The 25,301-nt window shown below is 45.5% G+C and overlaps 1 protein-coding gene across 1 annotated transcript in view; it reads left to right on the top strand.

The window, feature by feature from the left end:
- The window catches only part of LRIG1 (leucine rich repeats and immunoglobulin like domains 1), a 96,209-nt gene that overhangs the window by 65,475 nt on the left and 5,433 nt on the right, over positions 1 to 25,301 (top strand). The window contains 10 exon segments of the mRNA XM_074835945.1: positions 547 to 690; positions 1,547 to 1,690; positions 6,487 to 6,630; positions 10,423 to 10,503; positions 16,102 to 16,173; positions 17,476 to 17,547; positions 19,782 to 19,945; positions 21,745 to 22,065; positions 22,718 to 22,999; positions 23,655 to 24,074. Of these exon segments, the coding sequence (XP_074692046.1) occupies positions 547 to 690; positions 1,547 to 1,690; positions 6,487 to 6,630; positions 10,423 to 10,503; positions 16,102 to 16,173; positions 17,476 to 17,547; positions 19,782 to 19,945; positions 21,745 to 22,065; positions 22,718 to 22,999; positions 23,655 to 24,074 (1,844 nt within the window).

The following is a 25,301-nucleotide window of genomic DNA, read 5'->3' as shown; positions in this document are numbered from 1 at the left end:
TGCTTATAGTAGGAGAAAATGTGAAATTTGTCAGGGGAATTGAAAGCTTTTCTTTGAAACTTAGCCATAAATTTTCCTCTTGGGTTCACAGTTCTTATGGCACCCACATGTTTCAGAGCACATTTTTACTGGGCGATTACAAGTCCTATAAAAACAACGGGTTTTCAGGGAAATAATGCTGATCTTTAACTGTATTGGTTCAAATGGTGTGTCTGCTTGAGAGAGGATGAAGTGTGAAAATTGATTAAAAGGATAAATGGCTTAAAAGAAATGCAGAGAGAGGAGGGATGAAGAGGAATTGCTGCACTGTCTCTGTTGTTCCTCTGTAGTGAAAGTCTGTCCCAGGGTGAGTTTGTTTAAGTGATCACACCCAGCTGACTTCCCTGGCTAGCTCTGGGATTGAAAGTTTCCGGTGCGCTTCTGCTGTCTCCTGGGAACCGTTGACAGAGGAGTTGTTGGCATTGCTGTCCCCATTGTATGCTGCACAGATAATTTCATGAGAAAGGACTGGGATTTAATAAACTTGTATGGCCTTGGTGATTCTAGGGAGCTGAACCGGAATCGCATCCGCCTGATTGAAGGCCTGACGTTCCAGGGACTGGACAGCTTGGAAGTCCTGAAACTCCAGCGCAACAACATAAGCAAATTGACTGATGGGGCTTTCTGGGGTCTAGCCAAGATGCAAGTTCTGTAAGTTGGAGAGATGGGCTCTTTTCCCTTAAACAGCCTAGACTTCACCTGCTATCATGTCCTGCTCTGTATTTTAGCAAGGACTCTCATCAGAGACCTGTAGGCACCTGTGCTGGTCCTCATGCTTCTTTCTGTGTCCTGCATGCACAGAGCTCTACCATGCTACAGCAACTTCTGTTTAGTTGACCTACAGTTTACTAAAGCTCATTGCTTAACCACGTGTTCAATAAAAAAAAGTCATTTTTCAAGCTCTGGCAGTATTCTTTTGGAAGTTTGATGGTTTGAACGTTCAGTAAGATCTCAATTGGTCTTTAAATAAAAGCTCATCTGGCTTCTGCAGATTTGTTTTGACTGATACATGGAAACTCTGTGTTGCAGACCTGATTATTCTGCCTCTTGGGATACCTAGAAACCAAGCTGGCCTATCTCAGCGATGTGTTTTTTTCCATACAAGAGAACCAATTGAATAGTCATTGCAGAGAAATGCTTGAAACTTCCAATGTGATGGGCTTTCAAGTGTATTTGCAAGGTCACAAGCGATCAAAGCAGCATGCTTCTGGATTCTGCTGTCACACAACTGAGACTCTGCAAATACAAACTTAAATGGGATGCTTTAAGCCCAGTTTACTCACAGTGGAGCATACCGCTGCACTCACAGCTCATTCTGGGCATTTCCATTGTGTTGTCCTTGAATTTCTATCCTTTATTTGCACAAGAAATGCCCACACATGCACGTATCCACATGGGTATGTAGAAAGATGTGTAAGAATGGCTGAAATCCCAATCCTTGTTGGAAATTCTTCAGCATTTGACCAGTGCTGCTTATCTGTCAATTCCTTCTGATTTTTCTCCACAGCCACCTGGAGTATAACAGCCTGACAGAAGTAAACAGTGGCTCTCTCTATGGCCTTTCATCTCTGCACCAGCTTCACCTCAGTAATAACTCTATATCTCGCATCAACCCCGATGGCTGGAGCTTCTGTCAGAAGCTGCATGAGCTGTGAGTTGGTTTCATTTGTGGTTTGTTGGGCAGGGTTTGATGCTAATGTAATGTTGGCAGGAAAGGGGAGGAAGGATTTTTCCCAGTCGCAGGACTTACAGCCTCTACTGTATCAACCTGTAGAGATGCAGGACCTGCAGCCTCATAAAGGATGCCCTTATTATTCATGATGTTATGACCTTCAGAGCACCTGGTTAAAATATGCTTGTGCCAGAACCCAGTCTAGAACCCACCAAAAGTATGCAGTGCCAAAAGACCTGGAGGGTTTGTGATCTGCAGCTTGCCAATGCCTTTTAGCTACCTAGTTACAAGACATGCATGGCTTGCCACATGACTGTGCAGCCTGGAGGAAGCTTTGCTTTATCCTCTGTATTTACAAAGAACAATCATGTTTTTAACCAGCAGAGATTTGGCCCTTTAAAGGCAGTTCTCCTTGTTTCTCCTGTTTACACTTTACCCTTCCTGTAGGGCTCAGTTGTTGAAAAGTAAATACATTGACTTTGCACTCCTGAGATTTCCAGCTGTGAATACAGTCTCTTTGATAAATGAAAGAAAGCCTTGCTGCTGAGGACAGCCCCACAAGGGTGTCTTTTGGGTCTGTGGCACTGCTTAATGCCTTTTTGAAGAGACACACATGGATGCGTATAGTATTTACAGAAGTAGCTGTCATCCCCTCCGTGGGACTGTGGAAGGATTCACTTTTTTCTTTGGACAACTTGACACATGTGGTTAGCGGAACTGTAATTCATTCTGCTTGATGCTCGGAAATCTCTTGTTAAACATTGTTAAGGATTCTCCTATCCACCATAAAAGCAGTAAAGCAGCTTCCTACTTTCAGAGGCCTCACTCTGGACTCAGGCTAAAGGTTGGTATCTGCCTACCCAGGTGTGAGTCCCTGGGATTCAGATGTGGATGCAGAGATCGGTGGTCATGACACGTGTCATTCCTTTAAATTTAGAAGCTGTAGAATCATCCTGTTAGCCCAGTGACCAGCAGTGATCTTCTGTTGAACCCAAATTATTCATTCAGATAGGGATTATTTCTTTGGGGCACAAGGAAATATTTTATTTTTTTAGTTAAATACTGTTTAATTACCTAATTTTTCAAATTGCTGTGAAACTGCCCATCCCTAAATTGCTCCTTTGCTTGGCACAGTGCTGTAGACAGCTACAGTTCCTTCATGTGCATATCCTCAGGTGATACTTTACAAGGTTAAGGCATTGTCAATGGAGAAATCTATCAGGCAGCAGATCAGAATTGGCACCATGCTCTGCCTGTGGTCTGCTTAAATCTGAAGCATCAAAAAAAGGGGGTGGGTCTGCCTTCCTAAAGCACTCACAGTTGGATCCCTGGAATAGCCCAATTCAGACCACTGCACTGTGTGAGTAGCACAGCTCTGGGAACTGTCTGTTCTCAAGGACCCAATATCTGGTGCCTGTGCTGAAGCTTTATTTCAGCCTGGGTTCAGATGGGATGGGTAAGCCTTGCAGAGCTAACATCAGAACTTTTAGGGAGAACTGCTTGTCTTTTCTACCTGACACTGTCTTTACAAACCCTGAAGGTTTAGACTGGAGGTTGCATGCCATGCCGAGTCCTTATTTGTCAGGTATGGATTGGGATCTCTTGCCAACCAGTGGTGAGCTGTCCTGGCTTAGAGGCCATCCTCTGCAGAAACCCAGCGCAGGACTCGCTTGGCCTCGTGCAGAATGGGGTAGATTTGGGAAATACCTGGTGGTGTGAGGTGGTAGGAGCCACTGGGGCGTGCTCGGCCTGACAAACAGGATTGGGCTAGAGTGTGAGGCCAGAGACGACATTAGCTGAGATTCAGAAGGCGATTATGTGGGTGTTAGCACACATCCCTGCAAAATATTACAAGCTCTTGCAGGTGTTGCCTTTAGGGTAAGGCTGCTGCAGGGAGCCATCAGATACTCCTAACTGAAACTTCCACAGCCAAAGAGTACTTGTAGGAGAGGTCTGCTCTGAAATTGAGGGGTGAGGAAAGGAAGCACTAGATACATCTAGGCTGCCTCTGTGCACTTCTTTGAATGTGTATGTTTCATTCCTTATTAAAAGATCCTTGCTCACCTCCCCTATTGCTAAATCTGCTGGGTTTCAGTTATCAGAAAACACTGCCTGTGGTTGTACAGGGAATGAATTTCAAAGTCCTCGACCACAGAGAGGTGGCCAGACCCCTGTTTATCTGTGCTAAGGAAGGACGTGGTCATCTGAAGGATGAGTTGTCCCTCCTTCAGTTGTTCGGAGAAAACGTGACGCCAAGGCTGTGGTCTGTAAAAGCTAAGAAGGAAAGAGAGCTCTTGCCTCGTTACGGGTATGAGAAAGGGCTGATTGTATTCACCAGTCAGGTGCTAGGGCATGAACATCATGGAAAAATCCACAGTGGGAGCATAGGATTTCATCAGAGGCAAATGATGACTTTGGGTCTCTCTTTTCACTTTTTTACCTATAGTTTGGTCAGTGGGAATGAAATGTGTTAGATGTACTTGGTCCAGGACTGGCTGGCAGCAGGAGCCCCAGCTGCACAACAGGTTTCTGGTTAACCCCTTTATGTATCACTTCTGGCGTGCTGCTTTCCCACTTCCTCGCCAGGCCAAAAGGGCTGTGTAGACAAACATTTCCACTTGTTCATTCCAGTGATTTCTCATCAGTAGAGAGACGACGAGGTTGGGGAAGCAGCCTGGCTGGTTGCAGCCATTGAGAGAGTCCTTTAAATACTGCTGCTGTCCATCCATCTTGAGGTGACGTCAGAATGAACAGAGGGGAATGTGCCTTCACCAGTTGTGGCAGGAACTCTTCTGTGTAGAATCAAAAGGAACTATGTTTTGTTCTCAGCCAGGTTTAGGATTACTTTTGAACACTTTTTTTTTTTTTTTAAAAAAAGCCAAATTCTTTTAATCGCAGGTGAGGACATAATTTTGACTGGATGCCAGTTCTTCATAACTAACACTACGACCTCTTTAGGAATGAAAGTATGTTGTCCCATACCTTCTTCAAACTCATTAATCTCTGCTGAATTTTTTCCAAAGCTTGCCCTCTGCCCACTCACACAGCTAAAAGATAGGCAGCTCATTTGCCAAGTAAATGACACTCTCAGTGCTTCAGAGTATGTGTCTGTTTTGACTTAGGTTTTGGCTTTGCAGTTACTTTCATGCAAGCCCTAGACGGATTTTTAAGCAGACTCATTAACAGGCAGTACTAGAAGAGGAATTTGGAGGTTTGGAACTCAGCGAGATTTTGGGTTTTTTTCCTTGTCTGTACAATGAAGGATTTCAGTGCTTGTTCAAAGCCATATAACTCCACTTTATGAAAAGTTTAAGCAGCCCAAACCCTTAAATATTTTGAAGTTACTTGTGCTCCCAGGTCACTAAAGTATTTTTGAAGATCTTATGCAACTGCTGTTTGTAAAGAGATAAGAGAAAATGTGAGTAGTGGTATGTAGCTCAATGCTGCTTTTTCTACCCCATGTGTCAGTGTGCAGGCAACTTAAAGCTGGGGCTGTTGCTGGTCCCACTTACCTGCTGGTAGCCCTGCAGGGCTCACCCAGCTGCAGTGACCTCCAGAGATCAAGAGAAATATACTCGCAGCAGGGAGTTGTGGGCGAATTCTTCAGGCTGAAAATCACCAACTGGTGACTCTGCCTGCTGCTATGCCAGGAGGTCCCTCTTTTGCCGAGCCAAGCTGGCCTTCAACATCAGTAACTCTGTGGTTTTACTGTTTGCATAGAAGGTGGTTGTGTAGTGTGTGAGGTGTCTGCAGTGGCTTGTAGTGTCCCATGGCCTGCCCTCGGCATCAAATCTCGGAAGCCTCATCTGCACCCTGGCTGGGAGAGAAAAACAGCTTTCTTTCTCCTCCAAACTGCAACAGGAGTAGTGCTTAAAAAAAAATCTCCAAAACCAGAGATTATATGGGCAAGGGAAAGAGATGGCTGGAAAACTAGGGGGAAAAACAACCTTCCAATATTTGTCACTTGTAAGTGGAGAAGGTTTCAAGCAGACTGTACACTCCTTGACAAAGGGGAGCAGGAGGGAAGGTGGCTGGTTTAGAACAGATACCTCCTTCCTGTGCATGAAAGGAAGCTTTCAATTGCCTTGTGGTGAAATGCTCTTGGCTCTCGACTGGGGTGGAGCAGGCTGTGGAGACACCCACACCCAGACGCCCGGGGCTTGCTGTGCACAAGTGCAGAACGATAAGACACCTCCTGAATACAGAAGTCTGGACCCTGCCAAGAGCGCGTGTGAACTTCAAAATCCATCTGTTTGACGTCACTCTCCACCTCGCAGGGTGTGGGGAAGGAGGGGAACGGACTGCTTTATCCTGTAAGCCTCGGAGAGAGTCCAAACTGGAGTGAGGGTTGAATGCAACCAGGACTGATATCTGAGTGTTACCTATATATCTGGGGACTGAGGAGGGGTGGTGCTGCCAGACCCTAACCTATCCATGCAGGAGAAAGAGTAGCTCGTCCCCACCATAACTGACAGCACTTGTATTAGGTAATTGCTCTGGTTCACTTCTGGAGGGGCCTCTCTCCGTGGCCTGTACAGAAGACTTCCCTGTAGCTGGGTACCAAATGCCTCCTGCTCCCTTATGGTCACCCAGCCTGCCCCATGGGTATCTTGTGGGAATAGTTGCAGACTGCAGTCTTACTTCCTACTTGCCAGTACATATCGCCTCTTGTAAGGTGGTTGTGGCAGGCAGGTACTGGTTGGCACAGACAAGTATGGAAAATACTGGTTGAATTGATAAGGGCTGTTCTTTTTCTTTTTTTTTTTCCCCCTCAGAATACTCTCTTACAACAACCTAACGAGGCTGGATGAGGGAAGCTTGTCAGACCTTGGGGGACTGCACGTACTACGACTAAGCCACAATTCCATCAATCATATTGCAGAAGGTGCTTTCAAGGGACTCAAAAACCTGCGTGTCCTGTAAGTTGCTCCCAGCTTTTGTCAGCTAACACCCATCTTCCCTCCACAGTTTGTGTTCTACCAAACTGTTCTGCTTTGCAGTTACTTTGGGTACCTGTGTCATCAGCATCAAACCCCCCTACATACTGCTCTGTTGTCTTCAGCAGCTGTTGTGTTTACCTCATTATCCAACTTGAGTGAACTTGTATTTTTTAATTAAGAGTAGTTAGAGAATTGCTGTTGGACTGCTCAGTGTTGTAGGGTGCTTTCAGAGTAGAGGGCTCCAGAGTAAAATTACAGAAACAGAACAGGATCCTGAATCTAGCCCAGCTGAGCAAAAATCCCTGAGGTTTCAGTCCTTCAGCTAATAGCAGAATTTCTCTTGCTATCATATTGACTAATGATTCCTTCCACTGACACATATCCTCTTAAATGTGCTACTGAGCATGTTTGTGTGCTGTTACTTTATTTTTTTTTTTAAATTGAATAATAAATACAAAATTCCGGGCTAAAAAAATGGGAAAACAAATTCAGAGGTTGGGCTTAGGATCCGATTATACCAGAAGTGTAAGAACACATGAAGCTTCACCCAGTCTTGGGTCCAGTCATGGGAGAGCAAGAAACTGCTGCAGGTACCATGTGAGTAACCAGAAGTCTTTCTCTTTAATGCCAAATTTGGCTTACTTGGGTCATGAAATGTTCTGCTGCTCTGATTTTCATGGTAATCCCTGAACAACAAAAAAGTTGCCATGCTATCAAGAGAAAAAGTTTCATGTGCCCTAATATTGAATTGCAGAGTGTTCCATCCAGTCGTGGTTATGGCCATTTACCAGAGACTTTAAAATAAAAGTCACTGACACAACTGGAAATGAGCTTCCTAGTCCGGATACCAACTTCTAGGATTTTAGGGCTAGCAGAGACCATTAGACACCTCAGTCTGACCTCTTCTGGGATGCCAGCTGTAGAATTGCACTATCACGCGCCGTTAAACCCAAGAGCTGCATTAGATTGAAGTACATCTGGGCTTGCCTTAGAAACACCAGAAGATGGGGAATCCAGTTCTAATAATTGTCCATTCCTGCAGCTGTGCTGCCTCTGTCTCCCTTATTTGGACCTGCGGGGCTGCTGGCTGTTCTCCTCTCTCCAGGGGCTGCGGGCTCAGCACCTTCATCTGGCACGCCACGAAGTTCTCACAGTCTGTCTTCTAGAACCGTCCATGCTCCCAGGCTGGTTGAGTTCAGCAGGCTGATTTAATTCTTCCTTCAAAAGAAAAAAAACACACTTTGATACTTTTATTCCTCTTCAGAAGCCCATTGTGGCCTGAGTAATTAAAAGGAAATGGGAACAGAGAGATCTCCCCTCTTTACAGTACTTTTTGCATCTTACTCTTTCCTTTATTGAAGTTCACAGTGAAGGAAGTGACTGGAAAGTGAGTTTGAGTTTTGTTTGCCTTTTTTCCTTTTTTTAGACTTAAGCCAAAGCCTTTCAGCCACTGGGCATTCAGAAAGGGACCTCTCTGAGGCAGCTGTCAAGACCGGAACTAAAGGTTTCCAAAGAAAAATGGAGGGGAAGGGAAGCTGGTAGTTCTCTTTGCTCTGCAGTGAATGTGGAGCCTCTTTTATGTCTAGGACAGAGGGGGGAGGTGGAGGAGGAGTGTGTGAGCCAGCTCTAATTTAATAAAGAGAAAGGCCTATTGGGTCCTGCACCTGGTGAAAAAGACCCGAGCATGCTTTAATTATGGCCTATTGTTGGGGAGCCTTTGGTGGGTGTGAAACTGCTGAAATGTGGAGCTATTCAAATAGAGGTCAGGCCCAGAGACCTCAGAGCACAATGATTAACAAGGCTGTGAGCATTCAAGCTCAGCCAGCCAGAAAGAATAGGAAATTGGCAACAGGGGCTGGGAGAGGAGTTTGAATACAAAGAGAGCTAGGCCAAAATACCCCACTCTTTTTTTCTCTCTATTTTCACTCATTTGTTAAAAAGGTTTTTATTCCTCCTTTCTAACGCTAAACCTTTGAGTTGCCTCTGGAAGAACAAGCAATACCATTTTCTTTTCCTTTTTCAAGAAAACACAATGTGTGGCAGTCAGTTAATAAAAGTGTATGTCAGAGAGCTCCTACAGGCTGTTCCCACTTGTCTGTCTCTGCCATGGGAAAGGGTTTGCTGGTCCAAAGACCAGTAGCCTGTGGTGGAACTGAAGAGGAGCAATGTCTGAGAAGGGATTTGCCCTTAAACAAATAGAACAACGGGCATTGGCTTGGCAACCATTGGGGAAATGTAGAAATTTAGCTCCGGGAGGATGCATTTGCTCCTGCCTCACTCGGATAGTGCTGAAAATGTCAGCACATCAAAGCATCTCTCCTGGACTCGTCTCTTACGCCACCACAGCATTATGTGCGGCCACACCCCGCGGGGATATTGAGGTTTTTATCCATCCCTTTGGCATAGACCGACCCACAGATCACCCTGACATCCACAGTGATGCTGGCTAAGGCCAGGGTTCCCCAGGGACATGAGATTTGGGTCTCACGCTGAAGCCAGCTGAGAAACAGGAATTGTGGCTTTTGGCCATCTCCCTTCACATCTTGAGTTCACACACCAAAGCTGAGAAACAAGCAAAAACTGCAGCCAGCTTAGGTACTGAGAGCAAAAGTATCAGCCCTATCTCAGCTGAGGAAAACCATGCTAATAAAACTGGGATTTTTTTAAAATTTCTGTTCTCTTCTTGTAGGTTATTGTGTCTTTGTGCTGCATAGCCCAGAAGCTACACTATGATGCCCGTGTCTGGAATGTTGCAAAATGCAGGGGACTTTGTTTTTTCTTTTTTGGCCTTGATATTTTTAAACTGGAAGTGTTCTGATAATAATCTTCAAAAGGTGCAAAAGGAGTACCTGAGGGTTCCAGGGGTTATCTGGATGGTTAAGTTTGCTTTGTTGTTGGATTTTGCTAAGTTTCAAATCAGTGATGTAACAAAACCAACAAAGCCTATTTATTTTTTCTTTCTTTTTACTTAACATTAGAAATGATAAATTTCTGTCTGTGTTTCTGGGTATTCATTGCTAGCTGGAATTAAAGCTAGGAGGGAAGGATTTTTAAACAGACTGTTTAAACAGCTTTTGTGGATCTCATGTTTGTTCTGTGTGCTTGTTTTTCTTCAGACCTCTTTGACTCTTGTAATTGATGGTCAATTTGAAAGCCAAAAGAAGCTAACTCTGAAAGAGGAATTCTTAGTCTTTTTTTTTTAAAAAAGTGGTTATACAGAGAGTTAGGCTTATGTAGGGATGATGGTGCTTTCCTTTGAGCTTTCAAGTTCATTGCCAGAAAAGAATGCAGCTTCATAGAAAATACACCAAATCATCTAACTAAGATATTGCTATAGACAAATACTTGTATACGTTTCAATAGCCAAAGTTAGCTTAATTCATGATAGTAGCATTTAAGGACAGCAGTTCTTTCAGTTTAGTTTCGGAACTTGGTTTTCTATTTCCTCCTTTTGTTTGGATGCACAGAATTAGAAAACGACTGAAAGCTACTTGTTAAAAAGCAGCTATCTGCTACTGCTGCTGTTTCGGAAAGAGAGGGTTTCAGCTGGGGAAAAGTCAGCGCTCTTTTTGGAATGCACCATCTCAGCATGGGTCGGTGCAGGAAAAGTGATTAGTGCTGCTTTGCTGCAGGACTCTGCTTTTTCTGATAACTGTCAGGAGAAATTGGGAAGCTCCTCATGTGGCCTTCTCAAACTTTCTTCCATTAGTTTTGAACCATGAGCCTGGGACTAAGGCACTGATTATGAGCTCTCTCTTGTCCTCTCCCCAGGGAACTGGACCACAACGACATCTCGGGCACAATAGAAGACACCAACGGAGCCTTTACAGGCCTAGAAAACCTAAGCAAGCTGTGAGTATCCCTGGGTTTGATGTTCTGCAAAGCAGTTGTGTTGTGTGCCTGTGTGGGGGTGGGTCTCTCCCCTCCAAAACAGCCTTCCTCCCTTTGGAACAAGATAAAAATCAACAGAAAATCTGAGATGTACTAGTTTTGCAGGCTCACTGCAAGAGCGCAAATGTGGTTATCAAGCACTTGTGTTTCCAAGCAGATGTGAGGCGATTGTAGACCTTTTAAAGCAGTGAACAGACTGTGCCACGTGCTGTAGTTCAGAGGCACAGGAGAAACTTAAGTCATTTTCATCTGTAAGATTCAGAAGAACTGTTCCTTGCTTCTAAAAGCAAACAGCAACAAAGACGACCCCTTGCAATCTTCAGCGAAGCACTGATTGATGCAGCAAATAACAATAAACAGAAGAGAAAAATCACCCCATTTCCTGTTACAACAGAGGATTGAAACAGGATTCGTTTCTGTGGGATACTCTGTCTGAGAGTGATCTTTTGGGCTCGCTTCCATGTGCAGTGACAATAAAAGGCACCATGGGGCATAGGCTCTTAAAGAGATAAAAAGAAACCTAAGGCAAGCATGCGCCTTGCAAATGTTTATAGCTTGCTTGGCCTTTGCAAGTATTTTCACATTGCTCTGTACTTGTTCGTATTCCATTTGAAATCGGCTCTATAAATCAGCCCTGTCAGAGAAGTCTCTGATGGGTTGTGACAAATCAAGAGTCTTTCTAATCATTACCTCTTGCCTTTGTTTAAGTTCTCAGCACCCCCCCATCATGCTGTCTCTGATGCTGAGATGGCACAGCCAGAGGTGCAGTAAAAGTACCTCGATGGATAGCAGATGGCTAGAATGAGTCCTGGCAGGCGGTATATTGTCACGCTCTCATTTAGAGACTCCTGGGGGAGTGGGAAGACCCATGGCAGGATTCGTGGGGACGTAATGCTTAAACAGAGAAGAAAAATTTGAAGTCACAGACATAGATGTCATTTGATCATTGCTGAGGGGAGTCAGTGGATCCAAGGAGAGGAGAACCAAGTTGTAGCTGCGAATAAAAGTGAGGCCAGAAGTCAGAGAAGGACTTGAGAACAGGGGGAGTTAGGCAGGGAGGTAGAAGTGTGGGGGAGAGAGGCCAGTAGGAACTGCTGCGCACGTGGAGTTGGGAAATATTCCCACGAGTTGCTAGAAAAAAGGCAGAGGAGCAGATGTGGTGGTGGGAGAGTCCTTGGCTGCTGTTGCTGAAGTTTTTGGTTTGTCTGAAGAAACCAGTGAAATCATGTGAGCGGCTAGAAGGGTAGTGCAAACAGAGGCTTTGTCCAGAGGGATTTGTAGGCTGTAGGACTGTGAGTCTGTAGTGCTGCTTTGACAAGGGAGAGATGGTGGAGGAAAGGAGCAGGGAGTGAGCTGTTCTGGTGGGACATCCACCACAGGGCATCCCTCCAACATGACCAGTGGGAGCAAAAGTGGTGGTCCCAAGTGATTGGGATATGTTAGAAATGCTGGGTGCAGATAACAGGAGAGAGGTGAAAAAGCCAGAGGAGACAGCATTGAGGGAAGGAGTTCAGCAGAAGGATTGACTCAGCAACCAGAAGAAATGAGCACTGATGAGTTGTGGGGGTCAGGCAGAGGCCAGGAGGTATGGCAAGGAGCGGGAGGAGGAAGGCAGGCAGCAGAGGCAGCCTTGGGATTGTGCAGGTCGTGTGTTTGGAGCTCTGGGCAGAGCAGCTATTGCTCCCCTGTGGAATAACCGCGGCCTGATCTGATGTTTATCATCCCGCATAAGGAATGGCTTCAGAAGATGGCTGGTTTTGTCTGCCAGTAGCAAAGGATGTGGCAAGGGCTTGCGCAAGTGTAAAGAAGCTGGGTTTGCATCTTTTGTCATGTTGTTGACCTCTGTCTTTTGTTGCACGTGGACTTGGACCAGTTCTGAGTCTGGCTGAACGAAGGGAAGGACATGTGTCTATGGTTTGTGGGGGGCGTTGCAGCGAATTTCATAGCCTGGAAGAGCGTGTGGATCAGGTTGTTCTCGGGCAGACAGGAGTGGCTTGGTTACCTAACAGTGAACCTGCTGTGAGGCAGACAAGTTGCTGGGATGGTTCATTGTCAGCCACAACGTAAGGCTAGAAGAACCCTCAGAATATGAGATTATTTCATTATGTTTCGGAGGTGTTTTGGGGATCCTTAGGAGTAGTCACTTTTCAAGGGATCTGCTCAGGTCTGTTTTAGCTCATCAGCATGTAAATACCAAACTTCTAATTTTGTCTAAGGCTGAAGTGAGTATCATTATTGCTGGCAGGATTTTTTCATAAATAAAATACCAACCTTTACAGCAAACCTTTCACTGCATGATATAGGGCCTGTGTTTAAACCATCAACCAGCTTTAAATGCATTAGCATACAAAAATAAATGGGCACTTCAGAGGAGACTTTCCAATGAATTAATAATCACCTCAGCTCTGTGGAGATTGCCTTAAAAGCCCTTTGATCTGGCACAGATTAGCTTCTGAAAGGATTTAGCACAGAGAGAGTTGTTCGCTGAAATGAAGGTGTTAAACTGAGAGGTGGGGAGGCCAGTCACTTTAGCCTTCTCTGAATTATATATGAAGCTCTCCGGGATGGAGAGCACAGGCCTAAATTAAAATGTTGCTTCAAGAAAGCGGGAGTCGAGAAGCACCGAAGCATAAAAAGCATCAGTGGAATCACTGGGGAACAAGGAGTTTCCTAATTATTCAAGCTGCTCCATGTAACCGGTTTTTTGATGGCTCACTCAGTGACTGAGATCTTCCTGCAGGTGCAAAACTGGCTAGAGGAGAAAATGCCGCTTTCTAATGAATTGCGTGCCTAGCGTGTAATTACACTTATGCAATCACCGGGAGAGCATGCTTGTGCCTAGCTCTGCCCACAGCGGAGGAGCGTTTCTGGGCTGCAGCAGGCAGGCTAATTGTGGCGCTGCATACTGCCGCGTTTGCATTCCAGCGTGCCACAGCCCTTTGAAGGAGGCTGCTGGGTTCAAACCATTTCGGAATTGGAGAAGTGGTTAGTTGAAATTTGAAAGGCGTAATGATTTTAATGAGTTCGCTGGGGCATGGCTTTATTACCCACGTGTTATGTATTTCTCATGTATATAGTCATAAAGTTGTATGCACCTATGCAAGTGCTGTACACATTGTGTATTCACATCCCAGACGTAGTGCTTATCTCTGCACAGATAAGTAAACAGATATAATCAGTATCTTCAATTTTCAAAGTCCAAGATCCACTGTAAACAATAAATGGAAATCTCCAGTTATCAAACCTAAGCTCCAGCATAACACCTAACGTTTAGGAATATGGCTCCAGAAATTAGTGTGTATGGATGTGGCCATATGATCAGAGTTTGCATATAACAAATTATTTACTATATTAATCATTATAGTGGATTTTTCAAAGCCTTCATTAATACAACATCCCTTTTACCAAATGATGGTATGTATGATTGCACACATCCTTTGGTGCTTGGGGTGTTTCACCCAGGGCAAAAAGCCACACACACTCTCATGCAGTAAATAGGACCTCTGATACCCTGGTTTTGGTGCCGTAACAAGGAGCTCAGTAAAGCTCACTGTAGATATTTAGAACAATACTGTTGATAAAGCAGGTTGCAGCTATCTGGAGCCTTTAATCGGCCACCAGCATGTCTACAATAGATGTCTTTATTCTTGCCTCAAATCAAGTAATTAACGAAGGGACGCAGCTCTGAAAATTCAGTGGTAGTTTTGTACTAAGTTAACTCTGCCTGTAAGAAAGGGCTTCAGGCGTGTGTCTCACTATGGAGGCTGGGAGGAGGCTTTGCCTGAAACTTGAAGCTCTTGCTTGTGTTTTGCTCTAGAACGGTAAGATTTGTGATTCTGGGGCTATGGACCTTTTGTATGGAGCTAAGAGTAACTGGCCTTTCTTCTTAAGAATTAGAGTGGTGGCTCATCCAGCAACACTACTGTCAGGGTGATTGATTTTCTAAGGACCTACTCGGGGTCATAGTATTGCCCAGTGGCAGGCATACAAATTCCCTCCAAAGACAACAGGCTGCAAGGACAAATTGTGATACAGTCTCAGTCCTCACTATCATAACAGTGTGATAAGTCCCAATTTTCCTTTCTACCTGTTGCAGCACCCACTGCAAAGTGGGCTTTCTGGGTCCCAGTGCTAAGACACCAAATTATCATGACATTTGAAGGGTGTGCTTTGTGAAAAGCTCTAACAAGCTCCTGCAAATGTGGTTGCCTATGTAATGGCTGCGTATGCTCCATCTTGTACCCCAGCTGCCTTTCTCCAGCTGTTAGCAAGCAGTGGGACCATCGTAGTTTTAGAGCCTTATAATATATGTGATTTTGCTCTGGATGTTTCATTGGCTGCTGATTGTATGAAATGTTATGACCACTGAGAGGATACAGAAGGGTTAGGGCTGCCTTACGGGTTGGGGTGTGTTCCCTGATAAAAGTTCCCTCATTAATGCTCTATGGAGATTTTCCTCTGCAAGCAGTGCAAGCAGCTATAGATTGCACCCTATATTGAAGGAAAACTCAGTCAAATGCAGCACCAGATGTGCCAGTGTTTTACCTGAGGTGTTAGTGATGACTTGCATTAGACACCATGTGAAGCAGGCGGTGATAAAAGATGCACCTGGAAGATAAACCTTAGACAGAGAGAACCTGGGGAAGGAAGGCATTTCCTAATTAATGACATTGGTTGATGTTTTATTAAAACAGGTGAGGAGACTATCCATTTTGCATGAACCCTGCCCCTGACGGATCAGCACTGGTCAATATTTATAGAGAACTGTTACTCTGCAAATAGCAGCTGGGCTGTGATCGCTCCAGCTGGCTGTTGCCTGCTAATAGTCCCCTCTTGCTGCTGTGTAGCACTGTTGCTGATTCGGAGGAATGCTCTCTGGTCACAGATGCAAGCAAGCACGCTCCTCAGCTCTCTACCTTTTCTCTTCTTCCTTTTGCCTCTTGAAATTACCACTCAGCTATTATTTATTACTTTTTTTTCATTACATTACTTTGCTTTTGTATTTATAATAAGCCGAGGAAGGAGATCAGCAGTCACTTCAGTTAGCTGCTCTATAAACCTGCAGCCAAGAGACAGCCCTCAGCCCTTGTGTGTGGATGCCTGTTCAGGCCAAGCAGCCATGAATAAATTACCACTCTTTTACTATCTGGGAAGAAGTCAGAAATGAAAAGTTTTGCAGGGAGAGACCAAGATCTTGTTAAACTGTCACTGCACTAAATCCTGTCCACAGCCAGCCTGCAAAGAATAGAGGGGACCTCCTGTTACTCAGCAAGCTGGTTTCCAAGCACTGGAGCAAACCTGCCTTTTTACGTGATACAGCACATTCCCTTTTGTGCTGTCATCACTATTAAATTCAAATACAGATAAAAGGGTTTAATTTCAGGAGCGGGAAGGCAAGTGTACTTCATCCCTCTTAATCTCCGTGCAGTTCAGATTTCCCAGGACTTGCACTGAGCGCGTATATCAGATAAAGCCACGCTAATTGTGTTCCTTCTTTTTCTGCCCCTCTCTCCCCATTTTCTTTCTGTTTATCTGGCACTGGATGTTTGGAAACTGCAGAACTCTGTTTGGAAACAAGATCAAGTCGGTGGCCAAGAAAGCATTCTCAGGGTTGGAGGCCCTGGAGCACCTGTGAGTAACCCACCATGCCTCAGAGTTTGGGAAGGGGGGTCTGCCAAAAGTAGCTGCTTGAGAGATCTGCTAGCAATTTAATAGTGTCTTTGTAAACTGAGAAGCTAGTCCATTTGTGGGGGCCACCTGCTTCCTTCTCATTATAAGTCCGCCTCAACTTTGGCCTTTTTTTGTGCCAGGAACAAAGTTATAGAACATATGGCAAATCTGCATGCTCTTAATTTTTTGATTTGTTCTTGGATAAATATCGCTTTGACTTGCACGTTGCTTCTTTGCAGGCTGTTAGCAATGAAAATGTGCTATTTCAGATGTAGCCCTCTCTCTTTCTGCCTTGCCCCAACTTCCTCTTAAATCTAGGCTCTGGCAGTGACACATGTTGCAAATGACTGCTTACGATGCAGGCACCGAACATCCCCATTCAGCACGACTGCCTTAGAGCGATTTGCAAGAAGTAAATTTTGGCTGCTGCTGTGTAATTTTTTTCTGTGTCCCAAAGCTGATGACTCCAGCAGTGATTCATGAATAACTTCCTTTCTGAATTCAGACAAGTTAAAGTGTATGTGATTTTGCTCTGGATGTTTTATTGGCTGTTGATTGTATGGGATGTTATGACCATTGAGAGCATACGGAAGGGTTAGGGCTGCCTGACGTGGGGGGGTGTGTTCCCAGATAAAGGTTCCCTCGTTAATGCTTTATGGAGATTTTCCTCTGCAAGCAGTGCCTGTCTGTCCTACACTTTCTTAGTAAACTTAAGCCCTAAATCTGACACTGTCCTTTTACAGAGGACAAGTGAATTTTTTAATTAGTAATAGTTGTGAGGGAAGCTTTTAAAAATACCTTCTTTTTGAAACATTGCAATGGTTTTTGAATGCAATAGTATCCTCTCAAAGTCACTTTCAAATAACTTCTCAGATGCTGTTTAGTGTGAGTATTTGCTTTCTGTATGTTTGCTGAAGGTCTAGCCTGGGATACGACATTCCTGACTATCTTTGGTTATCAAGGGGGCTGAGGAATTTCTGAGCTATGGATGATGGAGGTAGCTGAGACTGAGAAAGCATAGTGAGAAGATGGGGTATGGAACAACTTAGTGATTTATTGGTGTAGTTTTTGTTGGTTGACTGTTGTTCAGCAATGCTTATTCATTATTAAAGTGTTTTGTGGAGAACCATTTCTGTGAGTTGCAAGTGCATATCGCCTTAACAAGGAGCTACCAAATAACCTGCTACGTTGCTTAAACATGGAGAGGCTTTTTACAGCCATAGTGTCCCTTTTGTTCACGTTGCCTTTGGTTGTGTTCTGCAGGAACCTTGGGGATAACGCCATCCGCTCAATTCAAGCAGACGCTTTTGCGAAGATGAAGAGCCTGCGGCAGCTGTAAGTAATTGGTCTGTACACACCATTAAGGAGGCAGGGATTCTTCTTGCCCTGGACGTGAGAAGTAGCACGTTGTTTCCAATGGGGTGTTATCCACATTACCACTCGTTATTTCCTCCTCCCCCTGTCCTCCTCTGCAGGGTATTTTTACACATGAGTAGATGTCAGGGGAACATCTTGCATTTAATAGTGACTGAAATTAGATCATCGGAACAGGTTCTTCCAGCAGGTTCGCATCTGTGCAATTATTCATCTCCGCTCAGGAAGTCCAGCCCTGGTCCTGTTAGCCATCTCTCCTTCTCACACTGCCACTGATTTAATTCCCAGTGGCCCATCTGCTCCTTTGCTGTATCTGTGTTGAGGGTTCGCGTACAGTACTGACATTTCAGCGATAAGCACTATTTGAACTGGATCCACTTGTCATCCAGCCTTCTGGTGTAAAAATACGGATGTGTTATCAGAGATGCTGCTTGTGCTCCAGGCTGGGGCTCTGCACTGTTATCAGACACTGTTTCCAGTCTTGCCTGGTTTCCTTTTCTCCTCTTCTCCATAAATATTTAATCCACTGTCAGTGCATTGCTACACTCTGGAGTAGCCCAATGTCTGTGGAACAAGAAATTGCTTATTTGGTGTTTGGGCAGGTTCAGATTCTTCTTCCTGACGTTGGGAATCAGATGGTCACTGTTAGCAACAACATTTAATACCAGTAACTGGGGAATGAAGAAGATAAATGTTGCATGTCTGTTGTTTGTTTAACTACCTTAACTTTTGCACCGGCTCATGAAACAAAATTGAGGTGAAAGGTTGGTCCTGTTAGAGAAGAACTTACGGGATCCCAGATACCGTGAAGGAACTTTTATACCATGGAGAAGGCAGCTTTCAGACAGGGGACAGATACATGCAGAATGCATTCTACTGAAGCCTTAAATACCAAGGGTCTCTCTGACCTGCCCCAGCTAGCCAGCAGTGTTTGTGCCATCACGTGTATTAGGGGCTACACAGCTTTCTAGGACAGCAAAGTGGACAACTTTGGAAAATCAGATCCCTGTGTTTTGTCATTCCCTCCCTCTCCAGTCCATTTCTTTCTTTTCCCCTTTCCTGGCTATTTCTAGACTTCAGGATTTCCCGAGGTGGTCAGGTAGAAAAATTGGAGAAGATTCACATCTTGCAACATAGTGCTGGAGTTGGGATTCTGCTGTGCCCTTGATACCCTGCTCTTGCACATCTTGCAGGATTGCGGGCAGGACTTCTCTGTCTGGGGCCATTTTCCCAGTCTCTGAGGCATCCTCATGATGGATCAAACTGGGTTTTCCTAGGATCTTGGACCAAAGTCTGAATTCCCTGTTGGTGTAAACTTGCAGTTCTTCACTGGCCTCAGAGCTATGCTGAGCCACAATTTGGCCCAGAACATTTAGAAATAATCCCGAGGCTCACCTTTTATTTAGCTCTTTTTCAGAGCTCTTTTTTTAGCAGAAGGTGCTAAGTTACTGTTAGAACACTGAGAAATGGTTTTGTCTTTTGCTTTCCAAACACTGTTTGTATTGGGTTTACACAAATGTCTGTGGTCATTTCTCTTCCACTGCTTCTGTTAACGAGTAAACACAACATCAGCTACACCTCTTATCCCTGACAATGCTGGTGTGCGAGCATGTACCTTACAGCAGGCAGGCAGGGCCTCTCTACTTACTCCTTTGGTGTTGGCCACGGAGGGAACTAAAGATCTTACATTGGGAACTTGGCATCCTCCCACTGTTCAGTAAATCCTGAATTCAGTCCCCACCAAAGATGCTCAAACCACAGAGGCAGAGGAGGAGCACGTGTGGTAATTAGATGTGAGAAATGGGAGCAGGACGAGCTGTACCGTTGACTTGTGCCTCTGCTGCGTGTCCTCTTTGTAGATGATCTGCCTTGGTGTCTCTCACTCAAGCCAGGGATGGCATTGCCTGTCTGTTCCTGGGGATCACTCTGGAAGTCGGTTAATAAATATAAGATGCTAGGGAGTGTCACTGGAGTGCAGGAGTGGGCTGCTCTGTGTGGAGTGAAATGTTGTTTAAATGGGTTATGTATTTAACATCATTAGTGCCTCGAGGACAACCCTGCAGTCCTTTTTTTCCCCTTCTATCCATGCTGGGACGGAGGGAGGAATGTGACTAACATGAAAGGGCTGTGAGCTTTCCAGCCTTCTCTCCGTGCGGGACTCACAGCAGGCTCGTGTTGGTTTTGTTTCCCTGCAGCCACATAAACAGTGACAGCTTCCTCTGCGATTGCCAGCTGAAATGGTTGCCCCAGTGGTTAGTTGAGAAAGAGCTGCAATCCTTTGTGGTGGCCACCTGCGCCCATCCTGAGTCACTAAAAAGCAAGAGCATTTTTGCCATCCTGCCAGAAAGTTTTGTGTGTGGTAAGTCTTGCCTGTGTGTTTTGAGGTTGTATGAAGGGTAGGAGTCACTTGGGAAACATTTTCTTTGACTACTAGCATGTTATTATGAGAGGGTTTCTGTTTTGTTTTGTTATTCAATGGGATCAAAGGAAGCCTAAGCCTGCTTTTTAAAAATTTGTCATTGGCTACAATTTATTTCCCACCAAAACCACACGCCGCATTGCTTGCATCTAGTGTATTCCTTACGGGGCTCCCTGAGTATTAAATCAAAAGGGACTAATGCTTGTTCCACTTCCAGATGGGGCTGCACAGACACTTCCCCAGTCCTCTTGGTTTGATACTACCAAGACTGCAGCTATAATTTTTTTCACTCTGCAGTGTTCAGACCATCTTCTGTGGCTTTGTGTTCGTCACACACTTCTTCCTCTCGGAAATTACAAAGGGTTAAAAAAAAAGCAGAGGAGAATGTCTCCATCACAGCTCCTTTTTTTGGGCCAGCGTTACACATGAACCAACCGACAGCTAACAGTTGCATTATAATCTTTCTTTTTTCTCCTATGGTTGTTGTTTCTTCTAAACAGCACCTACTACTGTTCTCCCACCCAAACACTGCGGTTGACTGCACCTGAGCTGTGATTGCAAAGCAGCTTTACTTAATACCCAGTACACGCAAACATCTACTGCCTCTCTCGTAAAGAAAAGAAACGTAAATGATCAGAGGAGGCCAAAGTGATGCTGCTCCTTCATCCAGCTTTTGGGTGAAATAAAGGCCTGGTTTGGTGAGGCAAACCCTGTGCTGTGGATCCTGGGTGGAGCTGCACATGGCTGTTTGAAAGAAAAATGAGCTTTTGAAAACACCATGTAACTAAGCTGAATGCATGACTTGCATTGAACACAGAGCAAAAGCTTTGTTCCAGCTGCTGTCCCATGTCCCTCTTGATCCCAGAGCGGTAGGGCTCTGCCTAGGTGGCCTCCGAGCAAGTCTGGGAGGCTTGCTGTGTTCATCTGGAAGAAGAGATCGTGAAGGCTCCATCCCCACAGCAACATCACAAAGCGAAGACAGCTTTGCTTCTCCAGTGCCTGCCAAGTCCTCCAGGCACTAGTACTCCTGGTTCCAAAGGCCTGGCTGTTTAATTAAACCTTAGTCAAATATTAAATTACACCATTTGTAGAAATCTAATAAATGAATCTGCTTGGAACCTTGCTAAAACCAACAATCTTCAGGGCAGAGATGCAAAGCTTTCCACTCCAGACGGGTGACAGGCAAATACAGCTGCTTCTGCTTTGACAGTACGTGCTGCCGTCACCTTGCTCGGCAGCATTTATCCCTAGAGGTGGCATTTGCAGCCCTTTAAGCGTCCTCCTGCTCTCCCCTCCTGCTTCACGCTAATGCAGGCCTGGAGATGAAGGTTTCAGTTCAGCATTGCTCTTCATGCATGGGTTGTACAAGGAAGGGTATTTTCTTCAGACCATAGGGTCTTTCTGAGGTTCAGCTACACTGGCAAAGAGAGCTGGGCATCTTGTAGGTGTTTGAGGTCACTAAGTGGCCATCTCTGTCCTGTGGTTACAGAAGGAACCAGAGGAATGGGAGTCCTAGTTTAGACCAGCTGCTCAGTGGAGTTGTGTGTGGCACATTGCACTGTAGAGCCAGTCTCGATGCTGGAGTGTTTCGCAAGAGCAAGCGGCTTTCCTGGTGTCGACAGCAGTGGATATCAAAGCAGATGTGCAATTATGTCTTTCACTTACATCTCATTTCATCTCTTTGCTTGCTCCAGTCTTTCCTCACAGTCCAGAACTAACTACGCCTCGTTTTCTCTCAGATGATTTCCCCAAGCCGCAGATCATCATCCAGCCTGAGACAACAGTGGCTGTCCTTGGGAAGGACATCCGTTTCACTTGCTCGGCCGCCAGCAGTAGCAGCTCCCCCATGATGTTTGCATGGAAGAAAGACAACGAGATGCTGTACAACGCTGAGATTGAGAACTTTGCCCACGTGCGGGCAAAGGACGGTGAGGTGATGGAGTACACCACCATTCTGCACCTCCGGCATGTCACCTTCGCCCACGAAGGGCGTTACCAGTGTATCATCACCAACCACTTTGGCTCTACCTACTCCAACAAGGCCCGTCTCACTGTTAATGGTGAGTAGGAAGCTGCTTTCTTATTCCTTTCCTCAGCCTGAGCTGGTAGAATTCTGTGGGACACACTTTTGGAAGGCAGTTACTCCTGAGGGTCCATTCCTGATGGTGAGGAGATCTTAACCTCTTCACAGCAGCTGCCTGCATCTCAGTGGATGCTGAGAAATGCTGTGTGAGGAGCACACGCCAGGCTTGTGATGGCTGCCATCCAGCCAAGCACTTCAGCATGTTCTTAACGGTTTTAGCTGCCTCTCTTCGGCTGTTCCAGTAGAGTCTTTGCCCGATGACATGGTCAAATGAAAACGAAAATACAAAAGGATACAAAGAAGGGGGGCTGTAGTGAATGAAAGTTCTCTGTAGGAGAGATAACAGGGTTTCTTTCCAGGTTAATCGCAGAAGAAAATTAGGTTTGATCCCAGCTCTGATGGCCCTGAGTGGGGGGTTCTTGGGCACTGCAGACAGGTATGTGCTACAGAAACACAGGGGTAGTCCCAACAGTTGAGAGAGATCCTGCAAAAGCAGCTTGCCACCCTCTTGCCTCTGGGTAATTATTATATTAATCTCCTGCCTAGGAAGGAAAACAGAACTGCCCAGGAGATGGTGTTTTCCCCATGGAACTACTCATCCCTTTTTCTTGGTTTTTTTAATTTGTCAGTGTTGCCCTCGTTTATCAAAACTCCCCGCGACGTCACCATCCGGACAGGGGCGATAGCACAGTTGGAGTGTGCAGCTGAAGGACACCCCACCCCACAAATAGCCTGGCAGAAAGATGGGGGCACGGACTTCCCTGCGGCCCGAGAGCGCCGCATGCACGTCATGCCTGATGACGACGTCTTCTTCATTACGGATGTGAAGATAGAAGACACGGGTATCTACAGCTGCACGGCACAGAACTCTGCGGGGTCTGTGCTTGCAAATGCCAACCTGACTGTACTGGGTAAGACACATTAGTGCCCCGAGACACAGAATCGCAGAATCATTCAGGTTGGAAAAGACCCTTGGGATCGAGTCCAACCATCAGCCCTACTCTACAAAGTTCTCCCCTACACCCTATCCCCCAAGCTCTGGAAGTGGGAACTGGAAGAAGGGATGGCAGTTCAAGCTCCTCAGCAGTTGCAGATACAGAAAAGGGACAAAGAGGCAGTGCTCTGCATTAGTCTTGTTTCATTCTTTTACACTGTAGTTAACTAATAAAAAATGCCCTGCTAATTAAGATAAGGAGCCATTAAGTCATGTTTCCTCTTGTGCCAAGGTAGCCCCTCCAACCACCCTATTTACTGTCTGGGAAAATTACTTCAAAAGGAGATCGCACTCCATCTCTCTTGCCCTGTGAAATAATTCAAGTGTGTCAGCCGTTGCCCCCTTGTCCTTGGGGGTTTCTTTGTTGGGAAGACAGACACCAACGGGTTATGGGAAGGGCTTGGTTGTGATTGTTAGATCTGTTGTGGTTTGCGGCTGCCACGCTCCTGAGCATGTGGCTGCATAGAGCACTGCTGTCTATTTGTCTGCAGGAACATCTGTTATGTTCAGTAGTTAGAATAAACCTGTTATGCTGTTCCCAAGATTTAATTTCTGTGTTTATTCTCCTGCAGAGACACCATCTTTGATTCATCCGCTGGAAGACCATGTCGTGTCTGTAGGTGAGACTGTGGCTCTTCAGTGCAAAGCCACTGGGAGCCCATCTCCCCGCATCACCTGGCTGAAAGGTGACCAGCCCCTGATCGTGACAGAAAGGCATCACTTCACCTCGGGCAACCAGCTGCTGATCGTTAGGAACGTTGTCTTGGAGGATGCTGGGAAATACACCTGTGAAATGTCCAACATCGTGGGGACAGAGCGCGCACACAGCCACGTGAGCATCTTGCAGTCTCTCGGCTGTAGGAAGGACCGTACCATGGTGGGGATCATCACCATTGCCGTGGTGTGTAGCATCGTGCTGACGTCTCTGGTCTGGGTCTGCATCATCTACCAAACCAGGAAGAAGAGTGAAGAATACAGCGTCACCAACACAGGTAGCTCTAGTCTCCTGCTGAGGCTTCCTCTCACCTTTTGCGCTGTCGGGCTTCCCACTGAGGCTGAGTCAGTAGCCACACAATCGCCCTGGAAAAGCAGTTGGCTTATCTCGGTGGTTCTCTTGGCTCACAAAGCTGGAACCAGCTTTCACCTGCTGTTGAAGCATGTTCAGAGCTGCATTTCTCCCCTTGGCTTGCTCTTCAGAAAGGTCTTTTCCACTTGGCAGTAGTTCTAGCCATTGCTTTTGCTACTTTGATTTTTTCCATGACCATAAGTGATAACTCTTGAGATGGTCTGGATTATGTCCATGATGCTGGGAACCTGTCTTCTTGAGAATCTGTTCAAAGACTTTATATTCAAAACTTGAAAAATTAGGCTTTGAAGCTGGTATCTCTTTTTCTGTGTTGCCTGTAAGAGCTGTCGTAGCCCAGCTGATGAGGGGTATCCCTCAATTTTTAGGAGAAGTAGTGTTTATTGCTTCCTCCTGATATTCAGAAGGGATAATCTGGTGCTGAAATACGTGTTGCAGTGAGAATGAACTCTCTTGCCCTCAACGTTACGCAGCTTCTGAACAAAGTACGGGAAGAACCAGCCTAAGACTGCCCCACCCTGCTGGGATTTGCAGCCTTCCTGTATTACGCTTAGCTTTAGATATAGTACAACATAGGATTTTAAAGACACGGGCTAGGTAGGAAGTCTTGGATACCATATGATCAGTGTGATGTGTCAGTAGGATTTTCTTTTTCCCCTTTTTCTCAGTCCTGAAAATCTGGGGCTTCATTCCTGCTATAATTGAGTTTCACTTGGTTTTGTGTGACAAGGGAAACTGAAATTGTCTGATACAAAATGGAGAAAGCCAAGGATAGCTATAATGGGTTGAGACTTACTTGCCTGCTTAAGTGAATTGAAGACCCTGTTCTCCAGAAGTCTTTTACACTCATGACTTTGGGAGACAGAGGCCTTGAGTCAAGTGAGGTACTCTGAATTTCAGGGGAAAAGGAAGTATTTGCTTGTTCTGAAGAGTCAGTTCCACCTCCACCTACCTTGTACCGACCATGCCAAATGTAAACACTCAGAGTGGCTTTATCAGCACTCCATCTGACAGCTTTAAGCTTTGAAAAATCAGGAGTGGGGCTTCTGATGGGGAAGTTCAGGAGTTGGGCAGTTCAGTTTCCGTTGCATCTACAGAGAATACCAGTTACCGACCTGGTCCCAAATCCTTCTTG

This window comes from Strix aluco, chromosome 11, assembly GCF_031877795.1.
Source record: "Strix aluco isolate bStrAlu1 chromosome 11, bStrAlu1.hap1, whole genome shotgun sequence".
Lineage (NCBI taxonomy): Eukaryota > Metazoa > Chordata > Aves > Strigiformes > Strigidae > Strix > Strix aluco.
This window is presented reverse-complemented; position numbering and strand designations above follow the sequence as displayed.